General features: G+C 44.6%; 1 protein-coding gene across 1 annotated transcript in view; it reads left to right on the plus strand.

Moving 5' to 3' along the window:
• LOC121284686 (adenylate cyclase type 10-like) overlaps positions 1 to 17,227 on the plus strand; it is a 254,061-nt gene that overhangs the window by 204,937 nt on the left and 31,897 nt on the right. The window contains exons 35-38 of the mRNA XM_041200243.1: positions 1,007 to 1,108; positions 10,164 to 10,313; positions 13,342 to 13,546; positions 14,873 to 14,962. Of these exons, the coding sequence (XP_041056177.1) occupies positions 1,007 to 1,108; positions 10,164 to 10,313; positions 13,342 to 13,546; positions 14,873 to 14,962 (547 nt within the window). The remainder of the gene's footprint in view (positions 1 to 1,006; positions 1,109 to 10,163; positions 10,314 to 13,341; positions 13,547 to 14,872; positions 14,963 to 17,227) is intronic.

Below are 17,227 nucleotides of genomic sequence, written 5' to 3' on the forward strand. Positions count from 1 at the left end.
GGAGAAGGCAGAAGAGGGGAAGCAAACTAGACGGTCCCTTTTTGGCCAGACAGTTGGTCAAGATCCCACCTGAGTACAATACCAGTAACCACCACCCCAGTTCTCCATTTGCCAATGTTCCAAATTGTTCCACCTTCCCTCTATCACTGACTACCACAATATTCATTTGGCCACAATGCAAAAAAATAAAATCCACCATAAAATAAAAATTGCAAATTAACTTTACAAAGTTATAATTCCATTTTTGCATACAAAAGCCAATAGTTGCCTAAGTGCATTCGTTTAACCTGTCTTCCATGTGCATTTGCCTCTGCTGGTGATTCTACACAGTGCTATCCTAGTAGCTGGCGGAAGGTTACTGTCTGTCAGTGGAGGAGACTGTAGATGGTCTTGGAGGACGACCTCAAGTGGTTCTGGGCCTGGAAGGTCCACTGTGGACTGAACCATCTTGGCATGGCTGGCAGCACTCCAGGATGGCTGGTTGACTGGTAACAACAAGGGTACTGGTGAATTGGCAGGGGTGAGAGGAGGGATACTGTCTTCCTGAGAGAAGGTAGTGGGTTTGTCTTCCTTGAAAGCACTGCCACTCTCTGGGGCAGTGTCTCAGCAATCCTAGTAATCTGCTGGGGGATAGATTGCTGGACTGCTGTAACACCTGCAAGCCCCTTTGTATACTATCATTCACAACTATGATGGAAGCAGCCTGAACTTGCATGACTACAGTCTGAGCTTCCACTGCAGCACTTACCCTTCTGGTGGAAGCTGCTTATACTGAAATGAAAGCTGAGCTATCATCTTTCATGGCTGTGTGAAAAATGGCTGGGTGCTGGTGGAGTTGGCCACCACTACTATGCTGGAAATTATGTGCTCCAACTTCTGCACAAAGCCCTGTGCCAAATTCTTGCCAGACTTCTCAATTATCTTTGACATTGATGGAATGTTTTCTGGCAAGCTTCACAGTACACCAAGCATTTTGTTGTACATACCCATAAACCTTCTTCTGTAGACCACATCAAAGAACACATCCAAGTCCGTTACAGAACTCATGTGCAACCTTGCCTTTCTGAAAGCTGACATCTGCACTAGTTTTGCCCCTACTCTCATGCCGGTATCTCAAAACATGCAGATCCACCTCTACTCTATCCTCTAACTTAGTGCAGTGTCAGCTGATGGCTGTGATTGTGGAAACAAGTGATATGAACATGCAGATTAGGAGCAAGGGTAGGCCAATCAGCTCCTTGGACCTGCTGCACCATTTAGTAGATCATGACTGATCTGATTGTAACATCAAGTCCACATTCCCACCTATCCCCGTAACCTTTCACCCCCTTGTTTGCCAAGAATCTATCCATCTCTGCCTTAAAAATATTCAAAGACTCTGCTTCCACCGCCTATTGAGGAAAGGAGTTCCAAAGACTCACAACCCTCTGAAAGAAAAAATTCTCCTCGTCTCTGACTTCAATGGGCAACACCTTTCAAACAGTGACCCCCTAGTTCTAGATTCTCCCACAAGAGGAAACATTCTCCACATCCACCCTTCAGGATCTTATATGTTTCAATCAAATCTCCTCTTACTTTTCTAAACTCCAGCGGGTACAAGCCAAGCTTGCCCAACCTTTCCTCATAAGACAACCTGCCCATTCTAGGTATTAGCCTAGTAAACCTTCTGCGAACTGCTTCCAAAGCATTTACACCCTTCCTTAGATAAGGAGACCAAAACTGTACACAGTGCTCCAGATGTGGTCTCACTGGTGCTCTGTAAAACTGAAGCAAAACCTCCCTACTTTTGTATTCAATTATGTGTGTGTGTGTGTGTGCATGTGTGTGTGGGTGTGAGAGAGAGTGAGAGAAAGAAAGTGTGTGTGTGTAAGAGAGAGTGTTTGTGTGAAGGAGAGTGTGTGTGTGAGAGAGAGAGAGTGTGTGTCAGAGAGAGGGGGGGTGTGTGTGAGAGAGAGGGAGGCTGGGGATATGTGCGTGAGAGAGAAGGTGAGTGTGTAACCAAAAAAAAAATCTGGAGAAACTCAGCAGGTCTGACAGCATCTGTGGAAAGGAAGACAGAGTTAATGTTTCGAGTCCGTATGACTCTTCATCAGAACTAAAGAAAAATAGAAATGAGGTGAAATATAAGCTGTTTGAGGGTAGATGGAACAGGTGGAGCTGGATAGAGGGCCAGTGATAGGTGGAGGCAAAGAAGAGATTGCCAAAGATGTCATAGACAAAAGGGTGTTGATGGTGGTGATATTAGCTAAAGGATGTGCTATTGCTGACATTAAGGGTAGAAGCAGGACGAACAAGTGACAGATGGTCCCAGTGGGGGTGGGGTAGGGGGAAGGGATCAAAATAGGCTAAAAGGTGGAGATAAAACAATGGATGGAAATTAATTTAAAAATAATAATAGAAATAGGTGGGAAAAGAAAAATATATTTAAAAAATATAGAAATTATTAGAAAAAAGAGGGATCAGGAAGAGGATGTGGATGGAGGAGAGATTTCATGATCTGAAGGTGTTGAACTCAATGTTAAGTCCGGAAGGCTGTAAAGTGCCTAATTGGGAGATGAGGTGCTGTTCCTCCAGTTTACGTTGAGCTTCACTGGAACATTGCAGCAGGCCAAGGACGGATATGTGGGCATGAGAGCAGGGTGGTGTGTTGAAATGGCAAGCAACATGGAGGTCTGGGTCATGCTTATGGACAGACTGAAGGTGTTCGACAAAGTGGTCACCCAGTCTGCGTTTGGTCTCTCCAATGTAGAGGAGACCGCATTGGGAGCAGCGAATGCAGTAGACTAAATTGAGGGAAGTGCAAGTGAAGTGCTGCTTCACTTGAAAGGAATGTTTGGGCCCTTGGACGATGAGGAGGGGGGAAGTAAAGGGGCTGGTGTTGCACCTTTTGCGGTTGCATGGGGAGGTGCCGTGGGGGGGGGGGAGTTGAGATGTAGGGGGTGATGGAGGAGTGGACCAAGATGTCCTGGAGGGAGTGGTCCCTACGGAATGCTGACGGGGGGGTGAAGGGTAGATGTGTTTGCTGGTGGCATCATGCTGGAGTTGGCGGAAATGGTGGAGGATGATCCTTTGAATGCGGAGGCTGGTGGGGTGATAAGTGAGGACAAGGGGGACCCTATCATAGTTCTGGGAGGGAGAGGAAGGTGTGAGGGCGGATGTGCAGGAGATGGGCCAGACACGGTTAAGGGCCCTGTCAACCACCATGGGTGGAAACCTCGGTTAAGGAAGAAGGAGGACATGTCAGAGGTACTGTTTTGGAAAGTGGCATCATCACAACAGATGTGATGGAGGAGAAGGAACTGAGAGAATGGGATGGAGTCCTTACAGGAAGCGGGGTGTGAGGTGCTGTAGTCGAGGTAGTTGTGGGAGTCGGTAGGCTTGTAATGGATATTGGTGGACAGTCTATCACCAGAAATTGAGACAGAGAGGTCCAGGAAGGGAATGGAAGTGTCAGAGATGGACCATGTGAAAGTGATGGAGGGGTGGAAATTGGAAGCAAAATCAATACATTTTTCCAGGTCCAGACGAGAGCACGAACCTGTCATCAATGTACCAGAGAAAGACTTGTGGGTGGAGGCCTGAGTAGGACTGGAACAAGGAATGTTCCACATACCCCATAAAGATAGGCATAACTGGGGCCCATGCGGGTACCCATAGCCACACCTTTTATTTGGAAGAAGTGAGATGAGCTTAAAGAGAAATTGTTCAGTGAGAGAACAAGTTCAGCCAGATGGAGGAGAGTGGTGGTGGATGGGGATTGTTCGGGCCTTTGTTCAAGGAAAAATCAGAGAGCCCTCAGACCATCCTGGTGGGAGATGGAGGTATAGAGGGATTGGATGTCCATGGTGAAGAGGAGGCGGTTGGGGCCAGCGAACTGGAAATGGTTGATATGATGTAGGGCGTCAGAGGAATTATGGATGTGAGATGTGAGAGAGAGAGTGTGTGTGTGTGTGAAAGAGAGTATGTGTGTGAGGGAAAGTGTGTGTGAGAGAGATTTTGTGTGTGTGTGTGTGTGTGTGTGTTTGTAATAGAGAGTGTATGAGAATGTATGTGTGTGTGTGTAAGAGAGTGTGTGTAAGAGAGTGTTAGTGTGAGGGAGAGTGCGTGTGAGAGAGAGAGGGTGTGTGTGTGTGTGTGTGTGTGAGAGATAGGGAGGCTGGGTGTGTGTGCGTGCGAGAGAGAGGGTCAGTGTCTTTGTGTGTGTGTGCATGAGAGAGAGGGTGAGTGGGCGTGTGAGAGGGAGTGTGTGAGAGAGAGGATGAGTGTGTCTATGAGAGAGAAAGAGAGGGTGCGTGTGAGAGAGAGTGTGTGTGTGTAAGAATGTGTGTGTATAAGAGAGAGTGTATGGGTGAGGGAGAGTGTGTGAGAGAGAGTGAGGAAGGCTACATATGTGTGCATGAGAGAGAGGGTGAGTGTGTGTGGGTGTGAGAGGGTGAGTGTGTGTGAGAGAGAGAGAGGGTGAGTGTGTGTGTGTGTCTGTGTGAGAGAGGGTGTGTGTGTGAGTGAGAGAGAGGGTGTGTATGCTTGTGTGTGTGTTTGAGAGAGAGAGAGAGCGAGAAAGAGAAGGGTTGGTGAGGGTTGGTGGGGGGAGATTGTGTCTGACTCACTCCCAGCCTCAGAGTTCTCATTCACCCTCTCCCCTACAGACCAAAAGGCACTCTCACAGTGGTGAGGATGAGCAATTGAGCACACTGAGACTTTGAGTGAGCTGGACACACACACTTCTGTAGGCTGGCAAGAGGCTTTTCCCCCAAGTCTGTTCCAAGATCTCACATGGCCACATCTCACACAGCCTCCCATCCTTCTGTAAAGATATTTCTCCCTTTTTGATCTGTAAATCCCGTTGTTCCCACTTGTCTTTAGAAGTTACTTTTCCCAGAATATAAAAATCTTTCATGTCTTCATTACGGCCAGCACTTTTGGAAAAATGAACATAATAACTTTGCCTTATTTATCTTGTCGGTTGTAAACATTCTCCATGTCCCTTTGAAAATCAAACACGCCTCTAGTTCTTTAAAAATGCAAATTTCACTCTGCTGAAACTTCATCCTAGCTTTACTTCTCTCCATTTCGAATGCTTGTTTTATATCTCACCTCTTTGATAATTGAGACCTTGCAGGCTAACTGTCACTAGTTTAATTAAATTAGCCGCACATGCACAGAACCACACACATACACAAACATAAACCTGCTTTAAAATATCCCACAATAATATTAGGAAAAATATGATAAATTCTTGGCACCTCCATCCTTATGGAAAAAGGAACCATCATAATCTTAAAAGACGGTTTCATTTTCTCAACCCATTTTACTTACATTGCTTAATATACTTATCTATATGCACAAGACTATTACACTACCAGATACAAGCATTAACATAATACCATCAAATCCTTTGTATCAACAGAAGTCATATCAGTCTAGTGTTCATGTTTCAAATGTCCAATTTCCATTGAACTTTAAACTCTTGTCAATGCATTCATAATTAAATTTCCTCATCCAGTCACATATATAATCTGTAAATTAAAGGGTTGCAGTAATAAACTCCATCTGAACAGTCTTGCACTTTAGCCTCGAAATTTGTCCAGAAATTTTAAAGGATTGTGGTCTGTATAAACAATTGTTTCTGAAGAATTGCTTGCAACGAAATGCTGCAACGCTAACACCAGACCCAGAGTTTCTTTTTCAATGGTTTAGTATCTTTTCTGATGTACACTCAGCTTCCGTGAAAAATATCCTACAGGCTTTTCAATTCCTGTTTCAACTTCTTGTAACAACACAGCACCAATACCAAATCACTTACATCAATTGCCAACTTGAACTACTTGGCATAATTAGGTGCTGCCAAGACTGGTGTAGTAGTCAACACAGTTTTCAAACTGTCAAATGCATTCTGACACTTCTGTGTCCATTGAAATTTCTTGTTCTTTATAAGTAGTTCAGTCAATGGAGCAACAACACTACTAAAATATGGTACAAACTCCTGGTAAAATCCACTCATGCCCAGAAATCCCAAAACTTCCTGTTTTGTTGTAGGCACTGGGAAATTCACAATGGCTTTTACTTTCGCATCTCTTGGAGCCACCTGACCATGTCCAATGGCATGGCCTAGATTTGTAATTTGTGCTTTTGCAAATTCACTCTTAGCCAATTTCACCACCAAATTAACTTCTTGCAGTCGATCAAACAGTTCTTTCAGATGTTGTAAATGCTCCTCTCACGTTTGACTGAAAACTACCAAGTCGTCAACGTAAACAGCACAATTGCTCAGTCCTGAAATTACTTTGTTTGTCAGTCTTTGAAATGTTGCTGGTGCATTCGTCATACCAAATAGCATAAGGCATCAAAGGGTATAGGGAGAGAGCGGGAGTCAGGCATTGAGATAGAGGATCAGCCATGATCATATTGAATGGCAGAGCAGGCTCAAAGGGCTGAATGACCTATACCTGCTTCTATTTCTCAATGTTCCTATGTTCCTTTAAACATTACAAAAGCTGATATCTCTTTTGCTCTCTCTGATAACAATACTTGCCAATATCCTCACAGAAAGTTTGTGATAAACTCTGATTGTCTCACTTTCTCAATACAATCATCCAACCATGGAATAGGATGTGAATCCATGTTGGTCAAAGTATTTACTTTTTGATAATCCACACACAGTCTTTGCATTCCATCGGTTTCGGTAGCATCACAATAGATGAACTGCCTTTACTAAAAATAGACTCTGTGATGTCATTCTGAAGCATGAATTCGATTCCTTTTTGCACTTGAGCTAATTTTACTGAATTTAATCTATAAGGATGTTGCATTATTGGAAGTGAATTTCCCACATCTACGTCATGTGTAGCTAGATTTGTTTTCTTCAGCTTATTCCCACAAATAGCTTTGTGTGACTGCAATAGCTTTTCCAACTCACTTTGACACTTGTCTGGAAGGTAACTCAATATTACATTTTTAAGTAGCCCCTCATTTGCTTAGCTATTTTCTCAAACAAAATAAAGAATGCCTCTACATCCCTTTCCTCAAATTTTGGAAGAGCCTGACAAATTTAAATATCTCCCCACTGGGTTTTGGGTTGGAAGTGATTGTTTCCACATCAGGACTTTCCTCAGCATCTGAAGTCTCTTCTTTTAGCTTCCAGCCTTTTAAACTGATATCCTCTTTCTCTTTCCTTCTCTCTTTCCTCCATTGCTAATTTCTCCCTCAGAAGGTCAAGTTTTCTTATTTCCATTTCTCTTTGAAATGTTCTCTCTTTTCCTTTTTCCCTCTCGTTTAGCTCCAATTCAAGTTTTTCCACTTGCAACTGAAGTCACACTACCTCCCGCTGTAACTCACTAGTTTCAGGTATCTCTTCCAGTTTCAAACGCTGCACCGTAACTTCAATTATGTCCACTTCTTTGTCCCTGTGGTTAATCCTAACCGCAACTTATTCGCCAATTCTGTTAACTGTGCCTTGGTTACTTGTTGTAAACCAGTTAGGGTTACATCTTCTACTCGCAGAAACGTCTTAGCAATTGTTTAAGCCAGGTTTGCAGTCTAACCACTTTAAAATCCCTCAACACCAACTTCTGAGTTCAATGTTCTTCTCATACTTGTAGTCTTAAGACTCACCAAATCTAAGCCTATCAGGAATTTTAAAAATTCCCGACGAGCCCTCAATTTTGTTATGGCTGGTGGTATTTGCCAGGCTGACCAAATCCACAAGGGAAACTTGGCCACGCTATCACTGAGATTTTGCAATTTGTATTTATTATGAGAAGCTGGTGCACTGAAGTCAGAAGTATTGAGTCCATTAACACCTTTAGAGATTTTAAAGATTAAATTAAAACTTTTATTAACAAAAGAAGAACAAACTTAAACATAAACAAGATTACAGTTATACAGTTATAACAGTTCCCAAAAATTTGACTTAACCAGACTCCCCACTATACACACCCATTAAGGCAACAATCCAAATAGATTCCAAATTTATAAAGTCATCCAGCAATTTTACCACAAGCATCAACTGGAAAAATGGACTTTGAAGTGGAGATAAGTAAAGCTAGGGTGAAGTCTAAGCAGAGACTATGTGAATTAAATTTGCATTTTTAGATAAGCGGAGAAATGCTTGATTTTCAAAGAGACATGGAGAATGTTTACAACTGGCAAGATAAATAATGCAAAGTTATTATGTGAATTTTTCCTAAAAGTGCTGGCCATAATGAGAACATGAAAACTTTGGTTACTGGAACAGCAAACTTCTGTAGGATGGCTAGGGGCTTTTTCCCCAAGTCTGTTTCACACAGTCACCTTTCAAGATCCCACACAGCCACACCACACACAGCTGTCCATCTATCTTTAAATATATTTCTTCCTTTTTGAGCTGTAAACCCCATTCTTGCCACTTGTCAATAAAAGTTACTTTACCCAGAATATAAAAAGCTTTCATGTTCTCATTATGGCCAGCACTTTTAGGAAAAATTCACAAATTTAATTCACATAGTTTCTGCTGAGAGTTCACCCTAGCTTTACTTATCTCCACTTCAAATGCTTGTTTTACAGCTCACTTCTTTGATAGTTTAAACCTTCCAGACTAGCCATATCCCTAGTTTAATTAAATTAAACACACACATTGGCCAGGATTTTGCCCTCGTCGGGAGAGCTCGGCGGGGGAGAACAGGAGTGATCAGGAAGCCAACAGCTGCCCATGATTAGGACCCAACCGCGATTTCACGCTGGAGAACTGATTAAGGCCCGTCCAGCGTGAAACATGCACTGCTGCACTCAGTGCTGCTGGTGTGGGTGGGGGAGGAGGGTGAGCACGGGTGATTTTATGCTCATTTGGGTTGGGCGCAGGCCCTCCCGATGAGCAGAAAATTCTACTCATAGAACCATACACACACACAAACATAAACTTGCTTTAAAATATTCCACAATAATATTAGGAAAAACGTGATAATTTCTTGACACCTGATGGCTCACAATGTGGTTTCGGGGCAAGGGCTGCACTGCAGTTGAGGAAAATTGGGGTGGGGGTTGCAAGGACTGCACTGCAGTTGAAGGTCGTGCACAAGCACATGCGAGGTGGCGGGGAGGGAAGTGGCTGTGCATTAGGGAGACCTTGTATAAAGTGACTATTCCTCTGCGGCTGAGGCAGTTCAGATGCAGCCACATTGACGTGCTTGGAGTCGGGCCTCTGGCTTATCTGCCCACTCAAGCAACACAGAGGCATGAAATTGCAACTTTTTGCCCTTCCGCCACAGACTGCAAACTAGTGAGCATTTTAGTGGACTGCAGAACAGTTGAACAACTGGGCACATTGTACAATCTCCTTGCTAAAGCTGGCCATGGAGCAATCACTGGTGGAGGTGCTCACAGCCCATTGCAATGACATCAGCACAGTTTGGAATAGTCTCCCCCTGATTCAAGCTAACAGCTCAGCCTTGCATTGTGGTTTAGGAGATTGCCTGCGCCTGGGCTGAGCTCAGTGGGTGAAGCTAACGCCAATCAGTCGGGTGGAGTCAGGCAGAAGTGGGTGGGGTCTCAGGCAGTCATCCAACTGGTGGCCAGCATTCTCCGGGATGCATTAAGGGCCTTCAGACCCAACCAAGAGAGGTTCTTAGAACACCAAAGCTAACCCACACATCTTTCTCATTCATCCTGCAGGAGGAGTACATCAGGAACATGGAGACTGGTGACCTAGCTGTATGCTTTGTGGCGTACAGAGAGCAGGAACGAAGGAGAGCAACGGAGGTGTCTGGCTGGTCAGAGGAGGAGCAGCACCCTCAAGAAGAAGGGGCAGCTGGGGCTCCCGCACATGCCGCTAAAGAGCCACAGCGAGCTATCACTGATGGCTAGCTAGACACAGGTTCTATGGACACCACCTTTCATTCCTGCAGATGACCAAAAACCAGTGGCGCCGAAGACTGGGCATGTCTAGGGGACAGGTCAGTCACACCTGCCAGCTGCTGCAGCATTTGGCGCCATGGGGGACATGGAAGGCATCCACTGCCAGTGACCATGAAAGTGGCCACAACACTCAATTTTTACACCAGTGGCTCCTTTCAGGGTTCTACAGGTGACCTCTGTGGGATATCACAAGCCTCCACCCACAAATGCATCCATAGTCACGGATACCTTCTTCATGAAGGCACACAATTTTGTGCATTTTGCCCGGGGAACAGGAAAGGCAGGATGCAAGTGCGATGGGGTTTGCCCAGGTCTCAGGTTTCCCACAGGTGCAGGGTACCATCGACGGCATTCAGGTGGTGCTCAAATCTTTGTCGCAACGAGCGGTCAACCGCAAGAACATCTATTCACTGAATGTGCAGCTGGTGTGAGACCATCACAAATGAATCCTGCAGATCTTTGCACAGTTCCCAGGGAGTGTCCATGACTCCTACATTCTTAGTCGGTCTCAGATCTCTGATGTCTTCCAGGGTCCACAGAGGTTGCAGAGTTTGCTCCTTGGGGACAAGGGCGACTCACAGAAGACGCGGATGATGACACCCGTGTGGCGGCCTCGTACTGCAGCAGAGAGAAGGTATAAAGAGGCTCATGCTGCAATTGGCAACTTGGTGGAGCAAACCATCGGTTTGCTGAAAATGAGGTTCCGGTGCCTGGACTGGTCTGGTGGAGCTCTGCATATAGTCCGCAGAGGGTGTCACACATCATTGTCGCCTGCTGCGCCCTTTACAACCTGGCACTGCACCGGGGAGAGGAGCTGGCTGAGGAGAAGATGGAGGATGTCAACAGGGATGAGGGTGAGGAGGTCCTCGAAGGCAACAATGATGGAGATGAAGCCATTGCACAGGCCAGATGAGGCAGGCACACTCTGGAGGCCCTCTAGCTGCTGGATTTGTAGAGGATGATGACAACATTCAGTGAGGAGACACCATAGATCCTCACATTGCACCTGTGAACGTTTGCCTCCAGTCTGGCTTATGGCAGCGCATATACCCCGACATTCACAGTGGGGGTGGAGGCAGCCTGCTGACTGCGATGTGCTGTCTGTGATGAGCTTAGGCGGACATCCTCTGGAGGGCCGAGACTTGAAGGGCCCTGGCCTGCTTTTGGGGTCATGCTGTGTGGCAGTGGCACCTTCCTCGGCCTGTGGAACTGGAGCTGCTGAGGTCACAGGAAGAGCAGGTTCAGGTGGACCGGACGCTCCTGGAATCACCTGGGTGGATAGCCCTGGGGTGTGCACCTGCAGATCCTACTCACCCAAGGGCCCCTGGCTGACACCTAGAGGAAAAGGAGTAGCTGGAGTGAGATCGAGCTGCCCCGCACTCCTTTAGCGTAATCAGTGTTGGAGGCCAACTATGGTGTCAGCAGTGGAGTTCAGCCCGCACAGCAGTGCAGGAGCAACATCCCAGATCAACGTCTCCAAGGCAGCTGCCATCCTACCAGTGTTACCCTTGGTGCATTGGCATGCCAGCACTATCACCCCAGCTTGAAGGTGGGCTGACTCCTTCATTGTGCTTTGCAATCTGATGAGTGCAGCGGACATCCCTTCCTGATGCTCCCAAGCTTGTTTTTGGAACTCTAGAACTGTGACATGACCCAGTCCAGAGGCTCGTCATCTGATTAAAACTCAGCAGACTTCTGGCCGTCAGCAGTCCCCCAAGTGCTGGACACCTGGGAAGTCCCTGTCTCAACCTGCTGTTGGTGAGAAAGTGCGATGTGCTTACCAGATTGTGATCCCAAGGCTACTCTAAAGCTAAGTCCCAATGAGGTGTGTGTCTCTGGGCTGGCAGAGGGTGTGGGTGAGCGCTGTGATGGGACTTCAATGAAGGTGCCTTCAGATTCCTCTTCAAAGGTTTCTTCAGGCTTAATTGGAGGCTCTAGGTGGTGGACTCTGTTGGCTGTTTCCCAGATGTGCCTGCAGAAGCAAGGAGAGTGCATGGCAGCAGCTTCTGAAACAGGACACATCACACACAGCATGATTGTCTGATGGATGTTGCACTACTGGATCCTCACTTGTATACCACCACCAACCTCACTGTCAGCACAGGAACAGTCCAGATCTTCACCAGCCAGCTGAATGCTTTTAGTTTCAAAGTCTGTGAGGACCTAGATTTCAGGCATTCCTCCTCCGGTCTACAACCTCTCCCCATTGTTGTGTGCCAGCTTGTCCTGCATGAAGACAGATTGAGAGAGTGTAAGCAGGATGCCTGCCAGACCAATTGATAAGTATGCCTGGCATGTGTGGGTGGTGAGTGGTCCCATGGATGGGATGGGGACAATTAAGGTGTGTGTGAGAGAGTGAATGGTGATGTCCCCTGAACCGACAATGAGCGCCCTATAGATGTGTGATGGGTTTGTAAGTGAATGAGTTGAGAGTGATGAGAAGAGTGACTTACCCTGGTAGAACAGAGGAGATCATTCATACTCTTTCTGCACTGTCCTCTTTTGCAGGGCAGTGGCACTGACCACCATTGCCACGGTCTCCCATGCTGGACTGGTGATGTTGATGCCCCTCCTGCGGCAGAGCTGGGGCAGAGGACATCACACCAGCATCCACTGCGTCCAAAAGGCACTTGAGGGACAAGTTATTAAGCCGGGGGCTGTGATCTTCTTGCCTTTCGGGCCATGCCTTCTTTGCAGTTGTGCTTGTCTGGAAGCACTGAGAGCTGTTCTTGTGGCTGCACTTTAAATATGGCGTCCAGTGTAATAAAGCGGCAAGATGACAGTATGGTGGGAAAATGACAGCCCGCCCACCATCGAAACAGCGTGTTTCCAGGAATGTATTATTAATGAGGCTGGATTGGGATGATACAGTGTGAAAAGCTGCCACTGCAGTTGGTGGGTAAAACTTCCTTTTTCACAGCCACTACTGCACTTATTGCAAATCTGGGATGATTCTGCCCATAGTGTCAATCCATTACCTCTGAGTAGCCTAATTTTAAATTGCTGAAAATGACTTCTAAAAATATACATAACCATTTGTTAATTATATTGTATTATAGTAGGCTGTTTCTTAGTAAGGTTAAAAAAAATACATTAAGAAGCTTTTAAAGAATTCTTATTAGTGTCCTTATGGCCAAAAGAGCAGCTTAATTGTTGGAGCCTCCTCAAAATCCTGTAAACCAGCTGAATTAGTGGAAACTCCCAGTGGTGACTAATTAATCCTGGGTGTGTGGCCAGTTTTGTAAGCACTGCCTGTTTCTAATGCAATGTTTTTAAACCAGCACCAAATATGGCTCAAATAACTCTGCACATAATTTGTGTTTAAAATTACATAATCCTCTGTATTGGTTATGCTGATTTCAAGTGAATTAGGTTAAAAAGAACAGCACAACCAAGCAGAAAACCTTGGCTTACTTTCCTGATAATTTATTTTTGTTTTCTTGTACTCCATAGATAATTTCTGCCTACATTGATTCTTTCCGTTGTTATCATTTTGTTGGCTTTAAAGAGAAGAGTGCAAAAATGGAAAGGTTGGCTCTACAGAAGTGTCTTGTTCTTAACAAGGATCAGAATGGATTACAAATGATTGGTCATTTAGTATGTGCACTTTCAGAAATGAAGCTCTGCACTGGACGCCTTGCTGAATCTATTGAGTATGGTACGTACTGTTACTGTTAACATCAATGCAAATAATACAAAAAACGACCATTTCATCGTTTGTGTAGACTATCTGTATAGACTATCTAATATGTTCTTTTGGATTTTAAGGACGCCTGGCTCATAAAATTGCTGGACTAATAAATAAACCCAATATTGACGTTTTGATAATTCCTTTTCTGACCAAAGCTTTGCTACTTACTGGCAGGTAAGTCAATTGATAAGTTAGTATTTTTTATTCTCAAAGTGATGTTGAATAATCAAATTTAAAATAGATTAACACTTTTGTTGCAAGTCAGAAATGTCATCAAAGAAATGTAATGATGTAACCATTGCACAATTCGCATTTGAAGCCTACTATTTTCACAATTAATTCTCATTCACCCCAACAGCGTAAGTAGTTAGGAAAGAGGAAGAGAATGCTGCTTCTTTATGACATGGAGATCTATGTGTAAGACCCATAAAACTACTTTCAGCTCCCTGCTGGTAGAAGTAGTTGTAGTAGTTGTTATTGTCATACGTAATGTACATAATTCTGTGGTCTGAATCCTCTACCTGGAAATGTGATGTGCAAATTGCAACATCCCAACAAAAACTGGCATGACTCTGGAGTAGTTTCTAGGTTCAATCTAATTATCATATTTATTGAAAACTTCCAGCGTTTGGAATACCGCTTATTGGAAGCCCACTTTTTTAGGGTCAGGAAATAGTGTGCTGCTGCTCCAAAGTAACTAGGTCACCAGCTCCAAAATTGGGTTGACAACAGAATCAACATTTTTCTACTGCCTCTGGGATCTGCAACGTGTCAGGCAGCACCATGTTTCACTAATAAGATGTGGCAAGTGTTTCTGATGAATCTAGACTGGGGAAGGAAACAGTTAGTTTCAGAACAGTGCAGGTACCCAGGAGATTTGTACAATAGCATTGAATGTAGTTATTTATTGTATGCACTTGGCATAAGTCATTTGAGCTGCATGCTGACAACTGAATTTTACTGTGTCTCATCATAACCACAGTTAGTTATTTTACATTCCTCTTAAAGAAGAATACTGCTCATGACAAAGAGAAAAAACTGTGACAGATGGCAAAAGTCCAAATCTCTATCTTTTTATATTATATGAAGAAAGACTCCCCAAGTTTTGTGGAAGAGGTCACAGATGGTATCAGGGACAGGTGCAGGGTTTGTGATGATATTCTGCTTCTGTTCCTTCTTCTTGGTCAGTATTTACTTGTCAGCAAACCATATTATGAAACGTCCCTGTCACTCCTACTAAAAGCAACATATGAACTTTGCTCCCCATTAACCTCTCTTCCTCTTCTCTTCTAGATGTGCCCCAAGAAGGAAAAACAAAGCCCAAGATACTTAGCCCAGCCAGCATCTTGCATCATGGACTATCACTCACCTTGCCCCTCCCAAGTACCAGGTTAAAGATATCCACCCCGTGGGGAGTGAGCCAGAAGGAAATGCATTAGGTCACATATTGTATTAGTGAGATGGAGCAGCTGGTGGTGGAATGATGTTGCAGATTAGATGGATAGGATGCACTTCCTCTGGAGATCCAAATCTCAAAGTCCCAGTTTTAAAATAAGGACGTTTGCATGAAGCAAAAGTTTAGATACCAGGGACCATTTTAGACAGCTGGCTGTAGACTGTGGTCAGTTGAAGGAGTCAATTACCCATGCTGGAGGGTTCCATAGCTCTGTAGCTCATTCTGTTCGAGGTGCCAGCTCCAGGGTCATTTGCAGCAGAAAATCTCACAGCAGGGGCCCTAAGGGCAATCTGTGTTTTACACATAAATGTTCATATTATCGCCATGGATGGCTGAGGTGCTAGATCCAAGAAGGCTGTCTCTTTCAGCCTTCAAACATAATTTCACAGACATACCTCAAAGGGATTCAATAATCTTATTGGTATCATACGATCTGTTTTCCCATAGTTCAGTGGTTTTGCAGAGACAATGCCAACTGCTAGTGGCATGACAGAAATGGGATCCATGATACCATTCTCCTAGGATAGCAGCACATACAGGTTCATCAGCAACTCCTTTCCAACCCTGCACATATGATCAAAAGGATGCAAGGTCTGATGACTGATGCAGTCTGTAAGAAATGCGGCTTGGAGAAGGATTATCTTGAAACTTTGTTATCAGAACTATGCAAACTACCCTTATTCTAAGATATTCCTGTAACAACAGGGTAGCCAGCCACCTCATGCATTCCTGATACACACACGCACCCACACTCTGCAGGAGTTTTCATTAAAATAATGTTCACATTAAAGTTACATGTAAATCATTCTTGGCAAGAATAATCCACATAAATTCAGAAGCCATTAAAATTAACATTCCACTGGACTGTGACTTTTGTGGTAAACTGCTACACAGATTTGTAACCAATAGATGCAAAAGCAAACAGCAGCAAAGGCACACCAAGAGTGGAATTTTATGGCAGCGGGATTTTATGGTCATGCCGAAGTCAATGGAGTTTAGAATGGCTCGCTGCATTTCACGACCCGGTTCCCACTGCGACTGGGCTGTAAAATTCTGGCCCAAGATTTTACAACAAAGGAAGCAAGGAAAAGAGTTTCATCTGCTGCATTAAGTTGCAATGCAAGCTGGGTCAGACTCAAGAGACAGATTGTTCTGTTATATTCTGCTCAAGTTTGGGTGGACCTGAGGCAGCTGAGAGTGGAAAGCCTTTCTGCAAGCTTTCAGCCGGTTCATGGCACTTCCCGGTATCCCACTTGGAGCCTGACAATGATATCAATATTTAACTTGGCCTGTGCTTGGAAAATTCATTGTGATTACACACATTTAATTTGCTAGTTTTACTCTCAGTTACTCTATCTTGCAGAACAAGCTGACTCAATGCATGCCACAGACAGGGAACTGGAGGAGTCTTCTTCATCTTTGACTACCTCGCCTTTTTGAGGAGAAAGTCATAATGCATGTGGGGAAGCACTCACTCTTGCTACAGGAGATGGATAAATTGGCAATATCTAGTTGGCATCAGGTTACTGACTGGGCATTACCCTGTCATCCTGGCATCCCTGTGCAGCACCCTACCAATTCTGCCATCCACCCCCTTAATCCCAAGAGGTGATACTCACTCATGCTTAACTTCTAGCTTCCTTTTTTGCATCACAGCAATAGGCAACATAGGAGGAGGAAGATGATTATAATGGTGAAGAAGGCGATGACTACCAAGCCACCCAAGATTCACAGGACCACAGCACAAGCCAGTTCCCCAGCCCACTCGTCATAGCACAAGAGTGGGATATCAAAGGCAACATCAAACTGCCAAAGAGCAAGCTGTCATCAGACAAGAGCCATCTCATTCCTATGAGCCTTTTTTTAGAGAAGTCAGCCACGCTCTGGGATTCTATACCTCAGAATCACCTAAAAGAAGCACAAGAATAGGTGTCTACTGGCAATGCCAGAGCTGTTTCTGAGATGCCCTGACTGCGGGTAGGGATTGGAAGTCCAAAAATCTGTGAGAAATAGACAGAGGTGAAAGTATCTGTAAGCAAAATGGCAAAAACTACTTTAAAAATCACTTACTATTGTAGAAACCTGTTTTCAGCACCTTATGAAACTCAATATAATTTAGCCTGAGCGGTCCAAATCCAAGAAAATTGGAGCTACTTTGTCACTAGCTGTGATTTTGAAATACAAATAGCAGG

The sequence above is a fragment of the Carcharodon carcharias genome, chromosome 12, assembly GCF_017639515.1.
Source record: "Carcharodon carcharias isolate sCarCar2 chromosome 12, sCarCar2.pri, whole genome shotgun sequence".
NCBI classification, from domain to species: domain Eukaryota; kingdom Metazoa; phylum Chordata; class Chondrichthyes; order Lamniformes; family Lamnidae; genus Carcharodon; species Carcharodon carcharias.